Source organism: Phaenicophaeus curvirostris, chromosome 7 (genome assembly GCF_032191515.1).
Source record: "Phaenicophaeus curvirostris isolate KB17595 chromosome 7, BPBGC_Pcur_1.0, whole genome shotgun sequence".
NCBI lineage: Eukaryota > Metazoa > Chordata > Aves > Cuculiformes > Cuculidae > Phaenicophaeus > Phaenicophaeus curvirostris.
The window spans coordinates 28,612,309-28,638,726 of NC_091398.1; the positions used below are offsets into that span (position 1 = coordinate 28,612,309).

Here is a 26,418-nt window from a genome sequence, read left to right on the forward strand (position 1 = left end):
ACTCTTGCCAAAAACACATGAAAATCAACCCAAGTCTTGTGCACTTACCCATAGCGATGTAACCAGCCAGTGTGGAAGCTCTACACACCTTTGAGTGTTAAATGTTCTCCAGGAGGTGGCATGTTGTTTTTAAGGTTTGATTTATTGGCTAGTTTAGATGATAATCTCGTCAAGGTATGAGTTGTCTTCTTGCTTTGGTTATCAGGGCAGGTGGAGGTGTAGAGGGATTGACGTACTTGGCTTTTGGAGGGTTTGCATTATGTACCTGCGTGTTGGGAGCACAGGACCCGCCATCTCAGTTGAAGGGGGAGTATTTTCATGACCAGTAGGAACAGCCCTGCAGAAACATCTAAACTTATTGCCTTTTGACACTCAATAGAAGTTTTTGTCTGTTCATCACCTAAGATATGGGGGTTGTGCTCAACAAACCAGCCTACAGTTCTTCACATCTTTTTTTTTTTAGTTTATTTTTTTAGTGTAGTGGTTGCTGTTCTCCCCAGGCTACATAATACTCACTCTGGTAGCTTATACATACAGTATGACTAAACTTCTGGAAATGATGGGAAGGAAATGCCCTGATTCAACCCTGTCGCGCAGAGTCAAAGTTTGTTCAATAGGCTAAATATTATCCTAGTACTTTGGGGAGCGTTTCATGCAAGACAAAGTCAGCGCTTCTTAGGAGTGAGCTGAAGGAGCTGGTACAAAAATATCAATGGAAATGCAATGCTTGTCTGCTGAGCAGTAGTTTTTGCTCTTGTGATGAGGTCAAAAATCATGCACAAATGGAGTATGGTTTTAACATCCATGGCCTGTTCCCTGCCATGTCAGGAACAATCAGTTCTTTATACTGCCTGGCCAGAGCCACTCCGTCATGTAAAGATGGATGGGGTGACATCCTGACCATGGATAAAGCAAAAAATTGTCATCAAATGTTAGGGGGAAAGGGCAGAGTTTTATCCAGGGTCTCTGTCCTAAAGAGCCTATGAGGATCGTCTGACCTAAGCAGGATTATGCAGAAAGAAAACTTGGTCTTCCAAGCAAAAATGAGAAATTTAATTGAAATTCATAGGTTTCTATGCAGCCAAGCATGCTGCTTTTTGATGTGTCATCTTGCACATATGAGAAAGTTGCTTACTCTCTGAAAAATGGTGTTAAGAAATTTTCCCTTGGGATTATGGTCAGCAGCTGAGGGTGAGGTCTCATTTGGTGCTTAATCTCCTTCTCCTGGTCCAGCAGCTGTTGTTTGCAGTGGAAATTCTTGCTGTTCTGAAGAATTTCCTCCAAAGATAGTTTAGAAACTACCAGACTTGATCAGACTTTCTTCTTGCTCTGAAAATTTTAGCTTATCTCGACTTAGATGAGAGGCCTTTGCACTTCCTAGTGGCCTCAGCAATGTCACCTCTGTGATCACCCACTCTCTCCCTCCTACAAGACTTTCTTTATAGTGGAGAAACTAAGACAGTTCCTATGCATTTGGTTCAAGGAGAAATGTCCAGTACATGACCTTAATTTGGGGTCAATGCAATTAACCTACACAACATACAGGTTATTAAACTGAAATAGTGAACTAGAGAAACCAGAAACTAAACTTAGAAGTCAGATGTCTTCTTTGGTGTGAAACAGAATGATCATGGGGGTTATGTTCTTGTCTGTTCAAAAAATGGCGTAAGTCAGCTTTTGGGCTTCTTAGGAAATGAAGAGTCAAAGTGTTTCATTTAGAAAATATAAAAAAATTAAGAATTTCTGATTTTTTGTTTGTTTTATATATTACAGGCCAAAATAAAATTGTATTAATCGGCAACTCAACTTTCCCTGTGTACACTCTGCAGTCTCAGCTCCTAATCACCACCTGGGCCAGGTGTGGCACCAATCACATCAGCTTTGCTCAGTAGTTTCTAAGAACAAAAAAAGTTAGTCGTCTTCTTAATGAAGAAAAATCCCTGTAGTTATTTGGGAAAGCCTCCAAAAGCTTGTGTGGGTAGTGGGGATGCTGAGAGTTGATGGAGGTTCCTTCAGAGCAGCCAGTCCAGAGCATTTGTTGTCCCTCCTCAGCTGTGACCCCAGGGAGCACCTGCAGCCCGAAGGGCTTGAGCAAAACCAAAATGGGTGGGAGCAGCTGCCTGCAGAAGGTGCCACCCCAGCTGTTCCTGTGCTGTTTGGCTTGCATCAAGAAAACTAATACTAAGGAAATCAGCTGCTCTCTCTTGATTGAGCCTTATCATTAGGATGGGGTTTGGTTTTTTTAACTGGCTGAAAAACATCCCTGAAAAGGCAGTGGTCGTTCTAATCTGGGAAATGGCCACCCATTTTCCATCTAATTTGAGTGAGCATCACTGCTGTCCCTGGGGGCAGGTGAAGGGCGCTGCCCTCCATAGCATTTGTACAAAATTGCTTGCCTGACTGCTTCTTAAATAAGCGGTTGCTGCTGTTGAATGTTGAAATGGGACATTCAGCAATAGCTGCCTCTTCTCCTCTCTCCACACATGTGCCATTGCCCAGTTGCAGCTGGTGATTTTTTTTCTTCTTTTCTTGAAGAGTCAGCTCCTCTGTGGCTCACCCGAGAAGGGGAGTGGTGTGACCATGCAGCAGGGGAAGCTGCTCTCCTGGCTCTGCGGGCTATGTTGTAGCCACAGAAACCAGCCTTCTTGCCATGGCAGGGTTGGGGCTTTTTATTGAGGGGAAAAAAAAGAAAAAAGGCAAAACAAAACCACCTGTCGTTCCTGGCCTGCTGCCTACTTGTTTTTATTTCTTGAACTTGAAAATGAGGGTGAAGAAAGCAACTTAAGTGCGTTTTTGTCTGCCGGTGGGGCCAGGATTGGACTTTTAAACCCAGTTTCATCCATCAGTGCCAGTTCTGCCTGCAGATTTGGCCCCAGGATGTAATGCACCATTTAATGTTTGTTGTACCTCAGGTTAAGCAGTGAAAAATAGCATAGCTCTGTCTCACTAACGGGATTTGGTCACTGGCAACTGGAAGTCATCTGGAGCTTGACAGCTGGGCTGAGCCAGGGTGATTTTCAGCATGGGCTCAGCCTCTATAGGAAAGGTATTCAGACTATAGAAGTTTTGGATGTGCATTTGGTGGCAATTAGTCATCCTAGTAGATGAGGCAGGAGTAAACAAGCCATAGCAGTAGGGTTGTCTGCACTCCCAAGTGATGGGTCTGAGTTGCAGTAGAGTTCTCGGGTATGGTAGGTGCTGTTCCTCCTGTCTAAAAGGACTTTAGATGTCTGTACTGCCTTCATCCTTACTTCTTAGGCAGCAGGTAAAAGCTGCCTTGAGTATGTGCCCCTCTTTTCATTGCTAATGAGTGATTGGAGATGATCTTTTTCTCCAGCAGGTTTAGCACACTGGAAGCATGGCTACAAGTGCTGTTCCCAGCGAAAACCTCCCCACATACAAGCTGGTGGTGGTTGGAGATGGTGGTGTGGGGAAGAGCGCTCTCACCATTCAGTTTTTCCAGAAGATTTTCGTGCCAGACTATGACCCAACTATTGAAGACTCTTACCTGAAACACACGGAAATAGATGGGCAATGGGCAATTCTTGATGGTAAGCAAGCTACTTTTTGTGGTCCCCTTTCCCATCTAGCTGAGCAAAGTGTAAATAGACTTCAATGCCTCCCACAGTGTGTTGTACCCTGTGTCCCTCCTACTCCGCTGTGGGCTGACAGGAATTTGAGTGCAAACTGGTCTGTGGGCTGCAACACGTGTTCTGCAGCTGACGTCCTGCAAAGCTTCTGCTTCCAATTGTGTTGGTTCCAGTTCTGCTCAGAAATGTTTCTTGCAGGAGCATGTAAACCTATAGCTCGTCATAGACGTTTGGGATAGGCTTCCACGAAGGGTGAATTATAGCACTGTGAGGTGGCTATTGCTAATGATACTTCATGTGGTTAGGCTCCTCTCCTGGGAAATAAAAGTGAGTGGGTAACTGAATGCGGGTCATAACCAGAAAAGCCATTTAATCAGAACTGTCATCCACTGACAGTGACGAACTGTACCTTCTCTTAACTCTCATCGTTCAAGCATAATGTTTTCATATCTAGTTACCTGTTTCATTTAAATATGGGTAAGGTGCTGGCCTGGAGAGCTGCTGTAACCAAGATCTTTACATTCTGTGAAGAAAAATATACAAACAAAATACCGAAGAAAAACAAACAAGCAAAAAACCCAAACAAAAACTCTTTTAAAAAAAACAAACAAAATGCAGAAAAATCCAAAGCAGCCAACCCCTCCGAAAAACACCCAAACTGAAAAATCTTAATTCTGGAGGTGAGGAAAAAGCTTTATATTGCCTAAAGGTGCAACTTATTAGTTTGCACTGCAAGAGAAAGACTGACCACAGCCATATCTTGTTAAATGTTATAAGTTTTTGTTTGGCTTTATACAGTAATTAAGTGGTACATAAAAGCAAGCAAATATCCTGTGCCTTAATGACCCAAGTGCATATTTTTGCCACTAACGCAAGTGAACTGAATTTAACCTCACCTGCATTGAGTTCCTGCCTCTACCTGCTTGTCATCAAGAGTTTTGATGTCTCTGTGTGTATATATCACTGGTGTGGGGACAGAAAACTGGGGGATTGGCATGAGCGGTGGAAAATGAAGGCTGGTGGGTTTTGCTGTGAAGACTGTATGCTTGATCTGGAAGCTTAATTGCACTCTTAAGGATTTATCAGGTACAATTTAGTGCGTACAATTGGCCTTAAAGTCCTTAAAGAACAGCCTTTACTAAGTGTTTAAAAAAAAAAAAAAGCAACTTAATCTTGCCAACATTTGTTCACATAAATAAATTAGTACCTGATAGCTGACATGAGATAATATTTGTGAAATTGGTGCCCAAATGTGTCTTCTTGTCATCTGCGTCTGAAATACCAGCTCTGAACTAACCATCGTACCTGTGCATCATTGTTTCTAAAATGCCAGTGTTGTATAAAAGAAAAATCCAACCCTGCTGTAAATGAAATCTTTTTAGTCCAGGATCCAGCCCTCTAAAATGACCAACATTTCTCTTTTCTGGTATGCCCTGTGTTCTGATCTAACAGAACCAGCTGCTGTACACATCGACAATGGTTGAAACAGACTGTTTTTTCTAAACAGTTTGAAAGTAGGGAAGGCACCTTTCACTGAATATTTGGAATTTTTGTTTAGTCAAAAAACTACCCTGACCTGGGATGGGGTTGGTGAAAGTCATTATTCTCCAACAAGCAGAAAGTTAACCCTTTGTTTTAGTGAAAAAGCTTTCCTTTTGCTCAGTTTAGTGGCTGTACTTGGGATGAACTGAATTCAGCTGTGGCCTTGAATGGCATGTTGGGAATCCCTGACTTTCAGAGTTCATGGGCCCACAGATGCTTTGCAGTCACAGAAGTGAAACTGCAGCTTCTCCTTCTCTTTCCCACTGCTTGAGATTCTGTACAATGAGAACTTTGGAAGAAAGGCAATGTCCTTGCTTGGAAAAGCATGTGAGCCTTTACCATCTGCCCAATAGAAACAGGGCATAAAGACTATCACTTGTGTCTTCTGCCACAGCTTTCTGTGGCTTTGGATCTAGGCCATTCTCTGAGGTCACCATATACTTGGACAGCTGCTCTTGCTGCGGTTATACATGGTTGTGCAAATCACTTGCGGTATAAAATTAGTGACGAACGTTATCAGAAGGGTAAAGATGCATCATGATAAATTCTGGAGTTTCCAGTTGTCCTTTATGATCAAATCCTTTACAAGCTGATGTTGTGTGCAGTACTTGGTAGGGAGAAGAGGCCGCCCACCCCCAAAATGGGAGCTGGTTTTAGAAGATGAAACTATCAAGTAAGAACATAACTTGAGGGGCTCCATAAGTTTCTAAGTTTGCAGAAGCAGTTATTTAAAAAAAGAAAACCACAAATGCATTGTCATCCAACAACTTAATTTAAAAAGAAAAAAAAAGGAAAAAAAACACAGCCCACCCTCTTCCAGGCTGTTGCCTGAGCAGTTCTGTACAAAGCATCTCTAGCATTTGGTATCTGCACCCACGTTATGTTGTAAAAAAATGCCCTTGTGCTAGCCAGCTTGCATAAAGCATTTGTCCTCCCTCTGTGTAGACCTCCACCCACATTTATTCAATAGCACTGGCAGTGTGATGAAATGTTTGGCTTGCATTTTTTTTCCCTTTTCTGAAATCTCCTGCTGAAAGTAGACTTAAATAGGACAGGCTATTTCAGATTTTAGACCTTGGAGCCAAACCTATGTTCAAACTCGTTCATATTTGCTTTCTGTCTTGGGTATATATTTCTGCGTCTATTTTCTTACCAAAGAAAAGTCTGTGATAGTTCCCTGCCTCCCAGAAGATTGTGGGACCTTTTCTTGGTGTGTTTGAGTCCAGTGCCACACAAAAATACTTTATTGTTGGCCTTATACTAGCTTTATAGAACCATCAATGCAGTGTCTGGAGGAAAAGTGCCGCAGAGGGGAACAGCGCACTTAACCTGAACAAGGGATGCAAAGGCAATTTGTGGCCAGCCCATTTTTTCAGCTGCCACCCCAACAAGGCTTTAAGATCACTCTACAATTTTTTTCTGCATATGTTATCTTCATTTGTTCCCTGCTGTTCATACTGAAATCAGCACAGTGATGTGCTTGGTTAAATGCATTCACACGCAGGGGCCGTATAGGCAGATCAGGTCAGAATTAAGTGGGGGCCAGGGTTAATCTGCTTTGATTAGCTGTTGCTCCAACTGAGTTGCTATCATTAATTTTGTACGCTCCTTTCTGTGTGCAGGCTAACTTAGCAATTAGCAGAGGATTTCTTTTGGTATGGCTGCAAAATGCCAGTCTGGAATTATTAATCTGGGCAAGAAGCCAAAAGTGGAATATCTTAATAAAGCAAAAAATTCCCAATGGTTCAGAATTCCTTATGGCTCATCAACCACGTATAGATAAAAAGGTAGTGAGGAAGGATGGTCGGAAGGACATGGCTTGGGCATATTGATGAATTGGGCTGAAGCCTTAGCTGTCAGTAGGACTGTGCCTATTGGTACTAGCAAAGCAAGGAATTGTGCCCATGTGTTGGGTGAAAGGAGCCTGTGGTCTCTATTCTTCCCTTTCCTTCCCCTAGTATGATTTAGATGAAACTCTCGCTGCCTAGAAGTTGTCCTCCTACTCATGCACTTCAGTTTTCCTTTTTATTTTATTTCTTCCCAAGTCCCCCTCTCAATGCCTGGGTGCCTTTGTGCCTTTGGATCTGCAGAGCCCTGGTGTGCAACCCAGTGGAGAAACACCAAGCACCGTTCCTTCCTCCAGGCTCCCTCTCTGTCCTTTCCACTTGTGTCTCACATGCATCCCTTTTTCCTGAGGATTTTTGCTGCTAGTCATCCCAGGACAAGTTGTCTGCTTTTCTGCTTTTCTCCTCAGGAAGTTTGGGAACAATTCAGCCAGGAGGCCAGAGAGGGATCAAAGGTCACTTCAGACTTAAAGGCAGAAGAGTTAGTTTGCAGCTTGCTTTCTTTTCTTTATTTAAACTTCAGGTAGTGTCATTGAAAGAATTAAAATTCAAATTAAGTTTATACTTCTTTTATTTGTGTGTACAGTGTTTTCTCTCCCTTCATTGCTGGGATTTTGCAACCTTGAAAGAGAGGTTTTTTATTTTGGGTTGTGGGGATTTTTTTCCTGCCAGGAAAATTTTGGTGTTGCAACATGGAAAGCACAAGGCTTTGAATACTTGCCCTTTGTTAGAGAAAGAACTCCTTTAAGGGCTCACATCTTTATTCTGTTTATTGATGCGGAAGCCTTTCTTCTGAAGGCTCCTCTTTTTCCTTAAAGAAGGGGCAAGAATTCAAGTACTTGGGTTTTCCATGTTATAACATCTGTGTATTTAATTAGGGCAGAGGAGAAGAGCTCATAAAAGCCCCAGTGTTTCCCTTTCGCAAGTTTTTCCCTGAGGAAAGTTCTCATGCTGGAGGCAGTGTGGCTGTATCTGAGGAGTAGAAGCGTTATATGAAGCTTCTACCTCGCCTTGCTCACAGCATGAGCACCTCATACCTCTTCAGGGTGAGCTGGGATGGGGAAGTATGGAATATAAGCCATGGTTCCTGCACTCCGTCTACTCAGTGCCCAGAATACTAATTCCTCAGCTGAAGCCAGTGTCTGATGGGAAATCCCGTCTCCTACCATGCTGCTGATGGAAGAAAGACAAAGACTGTGAGAATGGTTTTCCTCAGCCTGAAACTCTTTGGTTTAATTTGTCAATTCAAGTTTAGTTTTCCCTTGAGCTTAGCTACCAAGCTGCAGGACAGCTGGGGATGGAGTTTCTCTGTGGCTCTACCTTTTGAAGCAGAGCTGTGGTGCTGAGAAGAAAGCAAGACTTGGAAAGAGAAGCATCTTGAGGAGTCTGACTGTGTAACCTGTGGTGCCCTGACAGTGCCATGTTCCTAGTTCTGCTCTTTGCTCCAGGGACTTTTTCTGTATTTCATATTAAGAAGCGGAAAATGCCTGGAGTCAGACTCCTTAGCACTGCTCCTCTCCCTGATGCTGTCAATCCAGGTTCCTGTCTGCCTGCTGATCCATCCACGCCCTTAAAGGCTCGCACATGTGCTGCACATGCCTAGCCAAAGGGATTTCTCTGGAGACTGCTTGCAAGAATGAAGTCATACACAGTGTGCTCGCCTTTCAGTCAGCTGTGTCCTGTCCCTGAGCTTCATGATGTGCAGCCACTCTTCTGGGTGCTGGAGGACAAGGCACTCCAAGAGCTGAGTTGAGCCACATTCAGGACCGGCTGTAGCAATGTGCAATCACTGCTTGGAACAGGCTTCTTGTGTCTGGTTTGGGCAGTGAAACACAAGGGCTGAAGGATAGGAAATGGGTTTAACCTGCCTGTCTGTTCATCTTTGGCCTCTTAAATGCCATAGACAGTGGAGAAACTCATGAGTTGGTCTCTACATCAAGCTTCTCAGCAATGTGAAGTTAAAGATGTAGGAGGGAATTTTGCCTAGGTATGAAAAGAGAAGAGGAACACACCTGTATAACCAGAACTGAGGTCCTCAAAGGCTGTGTTTGAATCTGAACTGAATCCAGCCTAGGCTGTAGAAAAAACAGTGCTGTCCCTGGCTTAGATTTACGTGCCTGTGTCTCCAGATGGGTGCTCAGAGGACTGTCATTTGCAGCAACACTGCTACTTAAAATACCTGGAAGCACCAAGTGCTGTTTTGGGCCACAAATTCCTGTGTGTTCCTGGGCTCCTATGTCTGCTCAGAAGTGCTTTCTAAGCAGCTGCACTCTTCCCTAGCCCTTCAGGATTCACATGAAAATGGTGTGGAGAGCTCTAAGGGGGCGGGACTCAATTACCAAGGAATTCCTCACAATGGTTGGGGTTACATCCCCTGGAAAATGGAAAAAGGCATGTCTTTTCTGAGCAACCTCTCACCTGCAAAGCAAAAGACTTCCCTGCTGGGCTCCCTCAGCCTAATTGCTCTTATTTTAGTCTCTAGCTGATTGCGTGATAGCTCTGTAAAATGGCTCTGCCCTCTATGGATGTCTGTTCCTATGTCAGACGTATTCCTTGGCTTCTCTCTTCTTGCTCTTCACCCAAACACTTTTGTCAGTGCTTTTTCTTTCAACTTCTTTGGTCAAGTTTGTGGGAACTTCACCAAGTCTGCTGTCAGAAGTCTCTGGCTATGCACTGCACAGCCTATGAATTTGATTTCAATTCTTGGAAAAATGCTGTGCTTTGGTCCAGCCTTATTTCCGCATTGCCTTTTATGGGGCAACTGCCAATAAGAGGCAGCTGCTGGTTTTCAAGTGTACCAGGGCAGGGGAGAGCTCGCAGTTCTTGTGTGCTTATGATTATTTCTGTGTTTTCTGATATCCTGTCTTCAGAAACAGAGATTTTTTAAAAAGGTGAATGCTAACGTCCTAAATCTCCTCGCTCATTTGGGAAGCCAGTTAAATCATCTTCTGGTTTCCCCTTCCTCAGATTTCTCCTTGCTACTTTCCCATTTCTGTAGATAAGAGTATTTTTCAAGCTTTTATGACATAAGATTACAGCAGGAGCACAGCCACTTACATCTGGCCCTTTCTCGATGCTCATGCTTTCCACAGCATGGTCCCATCCTGCCTACGAAGGATCCAGATTGCACTCTCTTCTCTGATTGTTTACAATTCATGTAGCACAGAAGCATTAGGGTAAGAGCAGTGTCTTTATGAAGAGCACATTTAAAGTTAAAACAAGGATGTTTCTCTGGCCGTCCACATGATGCTTAACTTTGAGTAGCCTCTCTGAGATTGACCTTAATCTTAACTGCTGCATGTCTTTTACTTTCATTTCCAAAGCACCGTTTTAAATATTGCCTGGACTTGCTTGCCTTTCTATGAATGCTGCAAGTGCATTCCCTTTAAATAGCAGCTGCTGACACAGCAGCTCTGCCTCTGTTTAGTGTGATGCTGGGGCCAAGATCCAGGTGAGGTAGGAGTGGCAGGACTGCAGCTCTGTGCTGTCCCTTGGGAATCCCCACAGCTCTCCCCCAGGCGCATCCTCTGCCCTCTCGCAAGGGAGGGAAAGCTTTGGAAAGGCAGCAGCTAGGCGTGGGCTGATGGGTGCAAGAGCAGAGCTGGATGCTCCTCATGTGTTTCCTGGGTGGTTTGCAAATGCACCAGAGCGAGGGGAACTCCCTAAGCAAATTACCATGCAGGATATGGCACATCCATCTCCACCATCCTGCCCACAACTTGTGCTCAGGCACCTGCCCTATCTCAGGTGGTAGGGAGGGCAGGAGAGCCTGGCCTTCTTCAAGAAGCTGTCCCACTCTTATCACAAGCTGGGTGTGTGTATTGGAGAGGGGAAGGGTGTGTGTGTTTGTGTGCGTGTATTGGTTGTCAGTGCTCAACCCTGCCCTGATGCTGTGTCCAGCTGGTACAGGAGTCAGATGAGGGCAGCCCAGCCTCTACTGACAGGCTGGGCAGGTAGGAAAGATTAATTTCCTCTTCCGTCCTAGCCACATGGTTCTGGCCTTATTCCATGGCAGCAGTTCTGCTCAGAGCATAGAAATTCACGATCACATGCAGTGTCTTTGGGTTGCTTTTCTTTTTTCTCCTTCTCCTTCTCCTCCTCCTTCTTCTTTGTACAGTCCTTAAGAGTAGCCTGGATGTCTTTAAGCTGAGACCCTTGTTTCCTAGATTTAGATGGGAGAATTATAATGAAAGGCTATGAAGAGAAATCTATGACTTTCCAGCAAGGTCCAGATTCTTGGCAAACAGGCTTATATCTCAGGGTCTCTGCAAGAGCCTAGAGGCTCTTTTCACTTTAAGAGCTCATGGAAACAGACGTTTAAGACCAGGTAAGGCCGGCAAACAAATGGAGCTGAAGGCTTTAAAGGGCAGCAGCAGCAAGTAAGGTCTCCAGGTCCTCCAGTGCAGCTGCCTTCCCTCCAGACATGTAGTGAACTGGCTCATGGCACATGCTGTGACATGCAGCATGTCCACCTGTGGCCATCTGTGCTGATTCAGCAAGTAACACCAGCAGCAAAGTGGCCTTTATCCTGACCCCATCTGGAAATGGGGTAGCCCGTGTACTTACCCCTACAGGGAACATATTGCTAGGACTGTGGGCCAGCTCAGACTAGAAAAACCTGTGTCAAGCCCTGCTGCTCTGTCAGCAGTATGCTTCTGCCACAATCTGTGTCCACTGGTGCCCTGGGCTTTCCCCATTGCTCGTGGGCAGCAGATGCTAACGCTGTGGCTGTACAGCAGGGGTGGAAACAGTTTTCCAACCCAGCCCAGCTGACTGGAATTTGAAAATTTTGCCAGTCATTATGAATGTCCTGCATTTGCCTCTAGGATACAATGAGGCATTTGGGCTATTACTTCTGAGTAGCCGATGCATTTTGAGCTCATACTGTGTTTGTACTGGTGTAATCTAAATTGATGAACTCCACTTTTACCTTCCTCCTGGCAGTGTCTAAAGCTGGGGCCCAAGAACTGGCATTTATGTGTGCACCAGTATGTGCTGTTCACCAAGAAGGCTGGCATAGCTTGTTCTCCATGTGGTCTGTGATGTAGCTGATTGGACCCCCTGCAAGGCAGAGCGGTAAAGAACCAGTGAGCTATGGTCACATTAGACAAGTGGTTGATCTAGTGTGGAAAAGCATCTGCGTTACTGCCACAAGTGAAGTGTTTTGAAGGATTTGAGCGTAGATCTAGCCATTGTCAGTGTACAGAAACACGATTGCTATATGGGATAAGCAAGGCATCACTTAAAGCTTTTCCACGTGTTTTAACTAGCTTCTCAGTATCAGCACACAACTTGGGAATAAATATTGAAGGGGAGTTTGTCAAGGCCATACCATCTTGCTCCAAAGGCACATAATTGTATAGAAATAACATACAGGTATTGAGAAAAGGAAAATGTTTGTAGCTACCACTTTGGGTTGTCTCGCAGCTCTGCTTCACCATGTAGTTTGTAGATTGTCTCTGGTGTTTAAACTGACATTAACATACTCTTCCAGTCTTGGGCTTTTTTTTTTCAATGCAGGGAACAGAGGGAGCTGGGATAGGGAAAGGTGGAGGGCTGTGAAATACTTTGAGTCATGTCATGCCAGAGGAGCAACTCCCCATGTTCAGTGGTCAGTATTTGGAACTGGAAAAGGAAGGTCAAATCCGTGTAGTCTTCTTCCCCTCCATCCGCTCTCAGTGCAGGCACATAGTAATGAGTGGGGTATTGGAGTGGGGGATTTTTTGTAACAAGAAAACACTTTGTCTGTCCAAATGGCTTTCATGAGCCTTTAAGAGGTGCAAGAAGCTCAGCGGAGGCAGAAAGGCTGTGTAGGACACACAGCAGTGACAGCAGCCACAGGTCCTTACAGTAACTAATAACCTTTGTCTCTTCTGTCCTAGTTCTGGATACTGCGGGCCAAGAGGAGTTCAGTGCAATGCGGGAGCAGTACATGAGGACCGGAGATGGTTTCCTTATAGTCTACTCAGTGACAGACAAGGCTAGCTTTGAGCACGTGGACCGGTTCCACCAGCTGATACTCAGAGTCAAGGACAGGTGGGTACCATGGAGCCAGGCACTGCCTGACCCCACTCCCATTGCTCCGGACACTGTGCCATGGGGGTGGTTCCACATCTTGCCCTGCATTTTGCATCCTGGGTGTCCCAGGGCAAATCCTTGCATGCTCTGTGTGGGTTTGTTGACCTGTATATGAGGAATGGAAAAGGATAAAACACTTCTTATAAGCATGTAGTGCTTTCAACGTGGAAAAGTTCAGTAGTGTTATGATGGAGTGAAAATGGGTCTGGAAGTGAGAAACTCCAGCCAGAATGGGCTGGCAGACCACCTTTGAAGGTAACCAGTTTGGCTCTGAAGATGAAAATAAAAGATGGGTAGACAAGGTGCTCAGGGACATGGTTTAGGGGCAGGTAGGCATGGTTGGACTCGATGATCCAAGAGGCTTTTTCCAACCTGGTGATTCTACGAGAAGGATGCTCTGTGCACTGTGAAGGCAGTTTGGGAATGCCAGCAGGGAGTCAGCAAGCATTCAGCCCTAACCCTTTTGTGTGTTCTGGCAGCACACTTCTTTCTCTGGCTTCAATTTGTGCCAAACAAACCTTAGAAGATCCTGCATGATTTGGGGCTGCGAACAATTGTCTTGAAGGGGAAAATGCCTCACATTGTGTGACTAGGGAGAAAGCAAGAGAGGTTGCACTCCTTGCGTGTGCGTGGGAGAAGGTAGCGCTGAGAGTTTGTTTGTGGTAAGCAAATGTGTCCTGACAGCGAGAGGGGAAGCTGCCAGGGTTTTATCTCTGAGATGACTCCCTCTTCCCATCCCAGTTCAGGAGGCAAGGTGTCCATCCTTACTGGGTGGGGTGTGAATTAAGCCCTCATATGCCTGCAGCTTTGAAACACTTAGTTTTTCCGTTCATAATGGCTTTTAATTATGGAAGTCATCAAGAAAAGCCACCAGAGGGTTCAGGCCTCGTTGCTGGCTTCCTTTTGCAGCTCTGAATAACTTCCCCACAGGAAGGGTGGACTCATATCATGTGAGGTTCACAGCTGACAGCTCTTCCAGTAAAGTATCCAAAGCAGAGCACACAAGAGTGAAAAGCAAAGGAAAACCCACCCTTTGATTTAATCTAAATGAAGAAAAATGTCAGTCACTCAGTCCACCTCCCAGATAAGGACAGTTTTTTCTTCACTACCAGCTCAGCTTGAGGCAAATTAAATCTGTTTCTGAAAGCTGAAGAAGACAGGGCAGCATTTCTTGTAACCTGCCCAAACCAGTGTTGGTTTTGTCTAATTTAACTTTGTGAAAATAAGATGTGGTATTAATTGTTTTGCTCTGGATTGAAACTTTTACCCCTCTGCAGGCTGTGCAAACACCGCAGTGGTGCGTGAGAAGCAGGAAGTGAAACAGGCTGGTGAGGTTGTTTTTGTTTCCCTGCTCAACACCACCAAAGCACAGAGCACAAGGAGCTTAGTGCTTCATCCAAAACCTGAGCTTGTTCAGAAAGTTGCAGTTGTGGGAGCAGTGTGAATAAAGAAACAATCCTGCCAGACCCGCAGGTAGCTGGGAGCATTGCCCTGGTTTTCAGGCTAGCAGTCAGCTTTGGCAGCTTAAAATCCAAAGGAATTGCAGGATACCACATTAGCAGAGCTGTTCAAAGCCTTTGTCCTGTTTCTTTCCTTAACCTTCATTATAGTAAAATTTCCAACTATAGCAGCTTTGTCCAACTAGCAATTGTATGGTTTACAACAGGGAACAAAGTCCCCATAGAGTTTTATGCGTGATGTAAACAAGGCAAATGAGATACCATCCAAATGTAATCCCTTTTTTATCAATGTGCTGCCAGCCAGAAAAAGAAATCTAATAATCTAGACAAGTGTTTTGCTCCAGAACGATCAGAGTCAAGATATATCAATGCACACGTATTAAAACTAAATCAAAGCCATGTTATCAGAAGGAATAACTGTAAAACTCATTTAAAATGCAGAATGCAGTACCGTATTTTTCCAGCCAGAGCAATGGGGCAATGTGCCAGAGAGAAGATGGAGACCTTATCGTCTCAATGAAAAATGATGCAGAAATTCTGTTTTAAAATCCAGAGTTACTCAAGGAAGTGTTTTATGCAGAAATGAGTACTGCCAGCTGCTCCTTACCGCAGTAAAATCAGCTCTGTTTTAGCAGAGAACACTGGAATCATTTTAGGAAGGTTTAAAGTTAAATATAAGAAAATAATACTGCAATAACTGTCAATTATCAGAAGTGGCCTCCTTCTTTCTAGCAGTGGGTAAAGGCCCTGCTGCACAACTTTATTCTGTGTCACATAGCTGGAGGAGAGGCTTCTGTGTGGGAGGTGGAGTGGCGCGGGAAGCAGCTGTGGAACCAGGAACCAGGACCTCCCATGACATGAGCTGGCTGGCTAGGTGTAATTCCTGGAGCTGTAAGGTTTTCTAGTGGGGCAGAACCTGACCTACACACCTCGTCAAGAGTGTCTTGCACTGGACATGCTGTGGATAGAGGAGTCTCTTTCAAGCGGTTGCTGAAAAGAGGCACTTACGTGCTTGGTAAAGTTAAAGAAATATGGAATATTGTTAGAGAAGTAGATGGGTTTGCTACAAAAGTATGTTTGTCCATCAGGCTTTTGCTTTGGGGTTAGAAGCAGGACATGGTGGGTGATAGCATCTGGAAGATTAGCAAGACTGGTTCCATCCAGCCTCCTTGCAGCTACCACTGCCAGTCTTTCAATTCGTCTTGGGGTCACAGCCATTGGGGATCTTTACCCCTAGTTATTTTCTTTCCCATTTGATGCCCCTATAAGCACCAGCTCCCAGAGTCCATCTTTTCTTCCCCTATGATTGTCCTCAGTGGATTACCAGGAGATGAACTGACACCAGTTCCCCCACCATACCTCATCGCCTTGCAATGACAAACAGCTGCCAAGATATGCAGTTACTGAGATGCCTTAACTGTTACAAAAGAGTCCCATCTCCTCTTTAAGATCTCTCTCTATATCTCAGGTAATTTCCTGACTAATTCTGTAGTTCTTTCTTGACCAAGTGGGATCTTCAGTCTTAGCTATTGCCAGGCACTGCAAAAATGATGACACTAAGTCCCTGAAGTGCCTGCAAATAAGAATGAATGTGTGGATGCATGCAACTTGTTAAGTAAATTTTTACAATATGCATATATGTGTAGCACAGTCTAGGGGCTGATGTGTGTTTATCTGGTCTTTCTTTATATTTCTTTACACGTATGTAGTATGTCTGTAGCTTAAAATGTTAGATGATGTCAGCATCAGAAAGTGAAACGTGCTCAGCATTTTTTATTGTAGTCTCCTAATAATTGGATGATGGTTTTGATTTTTTCCAGAGAGTCATTTCCAATGATTCTGGTGGCGAACAAAGTTGATTTAATGCATTTACGGAAAATTACAAGAGAACAGGGAAGAGAAATGGCAACAAAACATAATGTAAGTTTGTAGGATTGTTTAATTGGTTGTTTTAAGTCCTATTACAGGCATTCAGAATTGAATTCTCTGCTCATGTGGAGCTGAATTAAAGCATTTCTCTAGCAATGCAACATTTACAATTATGTTTTTGACTACTACAAAGTAGTAGGTATGCATTTTCCTTTCAGTAGAGCCAGTCCATCATTAAAACTAGCACTTTGTTTATAAAGGCTTGTAGGGATAGGACTAAGGGCAACGGGTATAAAAAGGAGAGGGGCATATTTAGACTAGACTTAAGGAAGAATTTCTTCACCATGAGAGTGGTGAGGCACCGGAACAGGTTCCCCAGGGAAGTTGTGGCTGCCCCATCCCTTGAGGTGTTCAAGGCCAGGTTGAATGGGGCTTTGGGCAGCCTGGTCTGGTGGGAGGTGTCCCTGCCCGTGTCATGGGGGTTGGAACTAGGTGATCATTAAGGTCCCTTCCAACCCAAACTATTCTATGATTCTGTGATGGGAGTTCAGCTGGGCAGGTTCACTCCCTCCCACAGGAAGCTTATTTCTGTAGGAGCCAGGACACCTAATCTGCAACACAACATGTTGCACCCACCTGTACACACACACTTTGGAAAAGGGCTTATACAAAAATACCTTATCAGAGGAAGTTTTATAAATCTGCCAACACGGTGGACAGGCACTCTAGGAGGCCCCATCTGGCAGTCAGACTTCACAGGAGAAGTTCATTTTACACTGGAGGGGAATTGTAGTCATGAAATATGCATGCAGTAGTCCTAGTAAAACGTGGCAAGCAAGAATTTTTTGGCAACTGCACATCTTTCAACAACCTTCTGTTATTTTCATGTCAGCAAACACTGCTTAGGGGGAGAGAACATCTGACAACATGAAGTCTATGATTATTCTTCCCAAAACCCATAGCTCTGATAGCAGCTGGTTTGCCTGGTGCTTATTTCAGACTTTTTCTAAGCATTTTCTAACCTTGCTCTGAGTGTGAAGGTGTTGATAGCAATGTCATGACAACACTTTGTGTACCTGTATTTTCCTGGTCTCATAGGCACCCGATTTCTCCAGCCTTTAGAGTTTTTAATTTTGAAATTCGTTTGCTACCAACATGTAGGCTGTTGCCAATCTTTTTATTGTGATACAATTCTCTCCTCCAGATTCCCTATATAGAAACAAGCGCTAAGGACCCACCTCTAAATGTTGACAAGGCCTTCCATGATCTTGTGAGGGTAATAAGGTAAGTTGCAAACTCTTCACCTGCCTGTGGACAGGATGTTCAGGAGTCCTGGCCCAGAGAGCTAATAGCCAGCTTTTGGGGAGCAGGGGCCACGTGGTTTGGGTGAGGGTGTGGGATTTCTGGGGTTTGTTAAACTTTCTTGTCCTCTATCTGCATAGTGTTGTTACTAGTACCTAGTTACCCTTGTAGGACATCAGTGCTAGGCTGAGTTGAGAACTAGCTGTGGCTGTGATGAAAATATATTGTTCAATGAACAGTGCAAAATCTACTATAATGATCAACTTTAAAAGGCTGGCATTAAAAGCTTTGGACCCGTAATTTGGGGTTTCATAGCTTTGTCTTCTCAGGGTCTCACATTGCCAGGTGTGTAAAAGGACTGGCAAAAAAAAATCTACAAAATTCTAATGTTAGAAGTGACTTCTAATATTTTCTGCTCACTAAATGGAAAAAATAGAGAGCCACTTTGTATGAGAAACAGCATGATCTCATGGCTAAGCCACAGGTTTCCTCCTCAGACTGCAGAAGTTTGTTCCCGGTCTCGGCATGGGCTGCCTTTGGTCCCTTTGGCAAATGCCTGCTCTCCAGGCAAACCCCTGCTGCCAGTGCTGGCAGGGAGGGGCTGCCTTCCAAAATCCCAGCTGCCCTGCAGGAAAAGGGCTGCACGCACATCCTGGCATCTCGGCTGATAACCTCAAATCTCTCTGAGAGGATTTGGGTTTTTTTTGGTACCGGTTGTCTGCCAGATTTTTCTGGGCCCTCATTTTTCATGTTTGGGAAGGGTGCTGAGCTGAAATCATGCTCCTCCCCCACCATGTAGTCAAAGTGCATCTCTCAGCAATTAAACCTTGAGGCATTTATTCACAGCGTATCTGTACTTGTGAATATCTTAGCACAGCCTCAAGTCAGCCTCCATCAAAAGCAGATGGTACTACCCACTCTTCCCACATGTCTCAAAAGCAGGGAGCAGAAAGCCTTTGCAGAACTACAGAGCTGAGCTGGAAATGTCCCAAGCTATTTCCCAATAGCTGGCTAGATACTACTTTTGTGTTACAGTGAGCTCTTACCATCATCTATTCTACTCTGAGGGAAAAAAATCCACATTGCCAAAATAAGAGGGTGTGGCTCTGTTTGCTTTCTCTACGTGTCTCCAGACATGCTGGAAGAAACATTGTAATCAGACATCACTAAATTCAAGCCCTGAAAATGCACTGCATAACCTCAGAAACAGGTGATGCACTTTGGTTCCGTGAGTGGTCACTGTAAAAGTCATTGCCTGGTAGGTGAAACCCTCTGTGACATCAAGGATACCAGAGATATTTGCGAGAACTGGAACTCAGGCTAAGTCAGAGAGCAGAGAGGTGCTGTGGGATCTAGCTGCTTATTTGTCACAAAGCAGCTTTGCTTGGTCTTTGGACATTACAAACTGTCCACAGCCATAGGATGGCATTACCCATCAAGTACTGCTGCTCTCTTTTTTAAGTGAGCTTTTCCAAATAGAATGTAAATTTACAGCTCTCTACTATGTTGTTCCTGGAGTGCTTTACAAATGTAGAGGCTCCTCAAAGCCCTTGTGAGTTTGCAGGGTGAGGACACTCATTCAGGTTTGACACTGTTTGTACTCCTTGCACTTGGCTGATTCCCAGTTTATTTAGCTTCATGCAAGAAACTGTTGTCTGGAAGTAAACCAGAAAGGAGTGAGGTGATTGAGTCCTCCTCATAGATTCTTTAAATTTCCTGCTATCCCTTTCATCCTACAGCAGTGCACACACAAGGGCTGCACAGCAGAAAACTTGAGCAGGAGCTGAAGTTGTAAGAAAAACACCAACTGAAGCCATAGTTATTTGTCCCCCAGCTATGTCTCATCTTGGCCTGGGTAATTTGGTCTGAAGGCTCAGTTTACTGGCCTGGCATATTACATGGCAAAGAGGCTCATTTTGATCTATTCAAACTCTCGGGTTGGCTATTTAGACCCTATGTGAATCTACAGAAGCTGCCAGTGTTCTTACGGTTTATCTTGTAATAAGATCTACGTCTACAGGATGCCTATCAGGTGTTTGAACTACAAAGCCTCCTTCTGTTGAATTTGCGCTGCGGCAAACAGGTACAGTCCAGAGCCACCCCATCGGCTGCAGGCTCTGGTTTCTCATTATTATTTTTGAACCCTTCTCGGTAACCAAGTCCACAGCACTGCAGCTGGCTAAAGGCAAAGCTGGCTGAAAGCAAACCTTTCCAGGAGGTGTTATTTCTCTGTGCACTCTGTATCTCTTTCATTCTCTTCCCTAATGAGCATTAGCAGCGTGATGGATGACATTGCATTGCTTAGAGCAGCCCTATTTCCCAGAGAAGGCCCCTAACAGGGGAGGAGGCAGCAGTTCACCCAGGACAACTGGAGGCACAGTGCCCTGGCACGACATACATCCATGCCATTAGCCTTAATGTTTGCTTATGGCTTCTTTCCTCCTTGAAAATACCAGTGGTTGTCCTGTTAGCTGTGTGGCACGAAGAGCCACATGGTGGTAGAAGTGTATATAGAGATAGATATAGAAACATGCATATGCATGTGAAGATGCCATTCTGCTGGCTGCCCAGCGCTCTGGCTGCTGATGTCCAACTCAGCCTTGTGTCTCATCTGCTTGTTTTCTTGTCTGTCTCCCAAAACAGGCAACAAATCCCTGAGAAAAGCCAGAAGAAGAAGAAAAAGACCAAATGGCGAGGGGACAGAGCCACAGGCTCCCACAAACTCCAATGTGTGATTTTGTGACAGGACTGCCTGGGAGTGCCTTGGACACCTTCTTTCCCCCACCCTTGACCCACTGGCAACCCAGGCAAGGGGCAGCAGAGTGATGCCCATGTGGCCTTGCCTCCCCCAGGGGCTCCCCGCAGCGGCTTGGGCTCAGAGGAGGCATCTCAATGGGGTCAGGACCACCCCTGGAGGGGGGCTGTGTGCTGAGGCCAGCGTGGGAGCTGCGCGAACGGGAGGTGGATAGGATCAACAGGACCTCAACTCTCAAACATCCCCAGCACCTTCCAGGGGCCTCCATGATGTTTATTTAAAAAAAAAAAAAAAAGCGTTGGTTTTGTCTGCTAACATTTCTCCTTGTGACCCATTTCTGAACAACCATGAATACCCCCCTGTTTGGTACAGTTGTCTGTGTACATGTGGGGGAAGGGAGAGGGCTTTTCTTTTCTTTCTCTAATTTTTTTTTTGGTTTTGTCCTCTTCTCCTTTTTTGTTGTTTGCTCAGCGAGTGTTGGGTTGCAAAGAAACATGGCCGGGGTTAGATTTTTTGCACTGAACTCTCTCTTAGGCACCAGTGCCAAAACACGACTTCATATGAAAGTGCATAGATGTGGAGGAAGAAAATGAATTCCAGCTGCTCTGGGTGCTCCAGACATTGTGTCAGACTCTGGAGGGCAGCCAGCTCACAGACCATAAACTCCAGCTTAGGAAAGGCGGCTTGGGCTTGGATTAATTTTTTTTTTCTTACCCTTTGTCAAGAGGTTTTGTTTCTGTTTTGTAATTTGGGGCATGTCAAAGTTAAGTCGTTTTGTTAACCTGGAAATATTTAAATTAAAGTAATTTACAAATGGAAGGGTATGTCATCTTTAAGCGGGGGGGAAGGGAGAGAGGAAGTAAAATCTAAACTGAATCTGTTATCTGGGTGTTGAATTTCTCCTTCATAAATGTGTGTAAAGTGGCGCAATCTAAATCCCTCTTTATTATTCCTTAACCTTTCCCTGCAAAACCACTCTTGGAGAGATGAATTGTTTTGCTTTTCCCAGGCTCATCTTGGACACACAAAAACAATCTGGTGTTCTTCGTTTCTTCCTCTCCCTCCTTCGCTGAAAGTCAGTGACTTGTAAGGAAGAGGTATTTTGAAATTTACACAAGTGGGATGTGTCTGTTCATAAGCTTAGTATATCTAAAATGTCTCCCTGAAAACAGTGGAGACTCAATATCTCATGCCTTACGAAGAGGCAAGGCAAAAGACCTGCAGTCATTCAAGCCATCATCTGTGGCACCAGCAATAAAGTTGTGCACATCCTGGAGGGGCCACTTTCTCTCACACCTGCGTTGGTACTAAGAATCGCAGGGGCAATTTTTTTTTTCAGTCTTAAGTGTGTCATCTGCTGGGCTGAAGCCATCAGCTCTGTTCATAAAGTCACCAAACCCCTTTAAAAGTAACAACTTGCTTTTCATCAGCTTGAATCCCATTCAAATATGTTTCATGGACATGACTTAAAATATTGGCAGAGTGTGAATGCCAGAGATGTGTGTCTCTGAGCACAGAAAATCATGGTATGGGCTATTGGAGATCCTATTCAAAGTGGTGGATCATCACAGACTTAATTGTTTGTTTGTATTTGCAATCCATTTGCCATTGGATTTCATTTCTTGACTCTCTGTGTGGCTGCCTTGTGAAATGGGTGTTGGCTGCTGATTGTTTTCAGGTGAGTGCCACTAATGAGAACATCTTAAATTTGTCCTATCTTCATCATGTTGAGAAGACGGCAAATGTCTGTGACTGGCTTAGCAAGCTGCCTGCTGAAACACTGGCTCCACTGCCTCTGTCCCCTATTGTGTGATGACAGATGCTGGGACTGGATTAAGGAGGCGGATATTGGAAAGAAATATTTTTCATTGACTCTTGCATTGGATGCAGGCCACGTGCTTCAGTAAAGTTGCAACACCCTGTGTCAACTAAGATTTGGCTCCAGATCATTGTAGCATTTCTCCCACTATGTTTGTTTCCTTGTTGGCTTAACTGAAACCATCCAGGTCAAATCCTGGCTCTTGAGACTTGCCCGTCTTCTAGTGGTGAAGAGTTCCTTGCAGACATCTCATTTGTTCTGTCTTGAAAACCTCTAGGAAGTCAGAAGGTGTCCAATATGTGCAACCAACCCAATTTGCTGTTAACCCCATTACCACTTTCCTGCCAGAATCCCTGTCGAGCCTGCATACTGCCTTAATATTTTTAAAATTGTACACAACTAATGCTATAGGATCCCCTACAGAAGAAGATGATGGCATTTTCAGGGAGCCCTGCTAATACCCCTTAGAGTGCTTCCACTTAAAAATAACGTGATTCCTGCTGAAATCCCTCATCCTTATTATTTTTATCTAAAACCTTGGGAATACTTGCCTGAAAACAGCATGTGTGCATCTTGAGTCACATCTGCCGGGTACTTGGCACTGCATGTGAGAAATTATCTGCTGTTTCTGAAGCATCTTAATTATTTCTTCAGCTTCTTCAGTTATAGATACTGCAGAAAAACAGAGGGAAAATGAGCAGATTAACGACTGAATATGGGTGGGTAGTGGCAAGTGTGGAAAGCATACCTATTTTCTTCTATGTTCATCAACTTGTTTATAGCAAGGAGTGTTTTCCAACAGGTATCACATCTCCAACGCGTCTAGGGTGCTCAAAATTGTGAAGGGGCACAAAGTCTATTACAGTCTAACTCACCCTTCATATTCAGGGCTGTTAGCAACACGAGAGCACCTTCCCTGCTATGTGCAGGACCTAGAGGCCTGGATGGTCTCTAGGTCATGGTACCGTGACACTGGTTCATGGTATTTATGCTGCAGAAGGCACTAACTGTGCTGGTGGGTAGCTTGTTTTTTTCTGTGGAGCATCCAATGGCAAGGAATTTTTGCTGTGATCAGAGACAGTCCAGAGAAGGATCCTCTAAAGGGTGCACTTGGAGCTCATTTTCCAAAAAGCTGATTATCCAAGTGACCTAACATCATCTTCAGCCCCTGGGCAAATCTGCATTCACTTGTTTTGCAGCAGTCTGGTCCTTCTTCTGCTAGACAGGAATTCAGAAAGGAGAGCTGGCCATAGCCTTACCTTGTTTTTGATAGACACTTCTAAACAATATGGGAAGAGAAGAAGGGTGAAACCTTGCAGATATTTGAGAACCAGTGGCCTCCTTTTTTCATTTTAGACACCAAATAATGTTTGTAAAACAAAAAAAAAATCTTAAGCTCATAAGTTTTGGCTTTGTAAAGGTATAATTCGCCTCCCCAGCATGGGACCTCATCCCAGCTATAACACTGCCATCAGGTAAATCACATTGCTATTTCCTCCCTCAGGTCCTTCTGGCTACAAAGCAGGAATAATGGCACTAGCTTGTTTTCTTGCCAGCTTATGAGATGTATGGCATTTATTGTTCAAAATTGTCTGTCAACCTTTGATTCTCACTAAAGGAAAAGGTGGACTGAGAAGGAAGAGAAGGAAAAGTTGGACTGAGAAGGAAAAGTAGCTGGCTAAAATAAATACATTTTCCTCTGGCATGAGTGGAGGCTGTGATGGTCTCTGCATGCAAACTCTAAATGGAACAAAAGACTCATAAGAAAACCAACAAACAAAAAATGCCGTCTCTGCAGCCCTACAAGGTGATGGGCTACCTACAAACCTGGATTCTTGTCTCAGCCAAAACCGGAGCTGTTGCTGGTACAGCTGCTGAATGGCAGTCTGGGTACATCTGAGTAAAACATGTCCAGCTGATGGTGCTCAGCAGAAAAACGCTAGAGGTGGCAAACAAGATAAACAAGGGCTTAACAAGGGGCTGGGATTGCCTGTTTTGGTTCAGATGTTTCAGTTTGGCAAGAGGGCATTGTAGTATGTTGCTCTGTTCCTTAATCAGTCATAATTAATTTTGGCTGGCTCTTTAAACCCACAGCCCTACTAGAATTTGTAAATTGTAATTTGTAAATAGGCTGAGGGTTTTAGACATACATGATGTGTCTTGTCTCGGGAGGAAATGAGCGTTTTTAGACATGGAGAGGACAGTATTGTAATACTGGCTTAGTCTTTTCCTTTTTTTCTTTTTTTTTTTTTTAATTGCTTGTTACCATCCTAAGGCCAAAACAGACTGTCCAGAGCCTTTGTCAGTTCCAATGATTTCAAGAGATGGTCACTAAATGCTGCTGAAGTTCTTGGGAAGGAGGCAGTCCCCACGCAAAGGTCTGCTAAGAGTAGCATATAATGAGGAATACAGAAGTGTTTTAAGAGACACAGCTTGTGCACTACTGTAGATGTCAGGGTTCAGATGTGTCTTTATTAAAGAGAGAGAGAGAGGGCTTAAGAGAAGTTTGGCTTTAGAGAAATAGCCAAGCCCATGTGACAACTGCCACACCAACTTGTGCACCTGGGACTGGACATGAAAGCTCTGTCTTGGGGAATACAAGTTCTGTGGGTTGGGGTTCAGTGGCCAATCTACCTGCTGTAAGCCGGGCAAAAAGGAGGACCCTTAGTGCATGTATGAAGAACTGTACACAGCAAACGTAACAGTAAAGAAAGGAGATGAAAGATGCTGTGGCACAGGGAGTGTAGTGGTTGCAGTTCACTGCTCCCCATGCTGGGAGCTCTGCTGCAGGCAGTGGTCACAGAGGCTTCATTCTGTGTCTTGCATGTATGTATCCAATGCCATTTAAGATGCCTCTAGATATCCAGGGTGTTTGCCTGAGGCTTTCTGTTGTAACACAGCACCTGAGGGAGATGTGTGCCCTTCTGGAGCAACAGCTAGCAGCCAAGTAAGGCTCACCTGAGCATCTGAAATGGCCCAGCTGCGTTTCTTTAGGCAGATAGCTGAGCATCTAGCTCATCCGGTGCTTAGAGAGCCCTTTCCTATTTCACAGCAGCACCCTGAGAAAAGCCTGTGGATATTTCTAGCTCTTCTGCAAAGTGATCTCACCTACTTTCTAGGGACTCGACAATGAATCAAAACAAAGTCTGAAGTAGAAGTTCCCAATTTTGCCAAATATATTAATTGCATCTTGCAGCCTAAGTGATCTCACGAGTATCACTTGCACAATTAGGCTGTAAATAATTCAATATTTGGCTATCGGGGATTCCATCGATTTTACGCAGGCTTTTTGCTTCTTTTGCATGCAAGGAGAATAAATATTTCATGGATGATCTCACAGGCAGTTTCTGGGATGACATGGGACTTGTTTGCAGCAGAACAGAGCAGGGAGATGACTCTGCCTGTGCTAGGTCCCGTGACAGGTTGAGTTGAAGAGGAGCAGCAGTATAGAGGTATGTTCTGGCTTGGTTTTTTTTCCCTACTATTGCGGAATATCCCTCAAGCTCTAAGTGGCCAGCAGGTTCTTGAGGCCAAGACTTCCTGAAACAGGAGAGACACAGGGGTGCTGCGGCACCTCTGTGTACAGTGATAAAGGGAGGGTGTTGGGGGAAGAAGACTCACACTCAGCATGTGAGACACACCAGTCAGTGAGCATCAGGGTTTAGTGCTTATAACAGTGATGGGGATGTCCAGCCCCAGTGGGTGCAGAGTAGAGATAGGCAAATCCCCTAATCATTCAGGCAGTTTTGGGACAGCTTTTATATTTTATATATTTTTTTAAGATCTTAAGGGACCAGCAATATCATGCCAAGCCCAACACAGCAGTCTGACTTGCTACGGCATATTGCTACTACTCTGGTTTCCTTTCCTTCTCCCAGGTCTCTTCTACAGACCAGGGCATGTGCAACATGGTCTGAGAGCTCAAACTGGGCGTGTGATCAGGTCCAGGAGTCAAAGAGGAGGGACTCAGCCAAAATCCTGGATTTGCTCAATAAGAGAGCAGGAGCAAGAGGAGGAGGAAGGAGTTTTGTGAAGTAGGAGCCTGTTCTATAAAGCCAAATCCTCTGTAAATCTGGGTAAGAGTGATTAGGACAATCTCTGCTGAGAAGCAAGCCTGGCTGAACCAGTCACGAGCTGGTCCTTAGTGAAGACAGACATG

The 26,418-nt window shown here is 44.5% G+C and overlaps 1 protein-coding gene across 2 annotated transcripts in view; it reads left to right on the top strand.

The window, feature by feature from the left end:
* MRAS (muscle RAS oncogene homolog) overlaps window positions 1-21,282 on the top strand; it is a 41,045-nt gene extending 19,763 nt beyond the window's left edge. Inside the window, exons 2-6 of one of the 2 annotated variants that reach the window (XM_069861391.1) lie at window positions 3,338-3,551; window positions 12,859-13,012; window positions 16,335-16,434; window positions 17,588-17,667; window positions 20,329-21,282. In XM_069861391.1, the coding sequence (XP_069717492.1) occupies window positions 3,359-3,551; window positions 12,859-13,012; window positions 16,335-16,434; window positions 17,588-17,667; window positions 20,329-20,428 (627 nt within the window). In that variant the 5' untranslated portion in view covers window positions 3,338-3,358 and the 3' untranslated portion in view covers window positions 20,429-21,282. The remainder of the gene's footprint in view (window positions 1-3,337; window positions 3,552-12,858; window positions 13,013-16,334; window positions 16,435-17,587; window positions 17,668-20,328) is intronic. The other variant, XM_069861392.1, reaches the window with a different exon arrangement.
* Window positions 21,283-26,418: the final 5,136 nt, after the last annotated feature.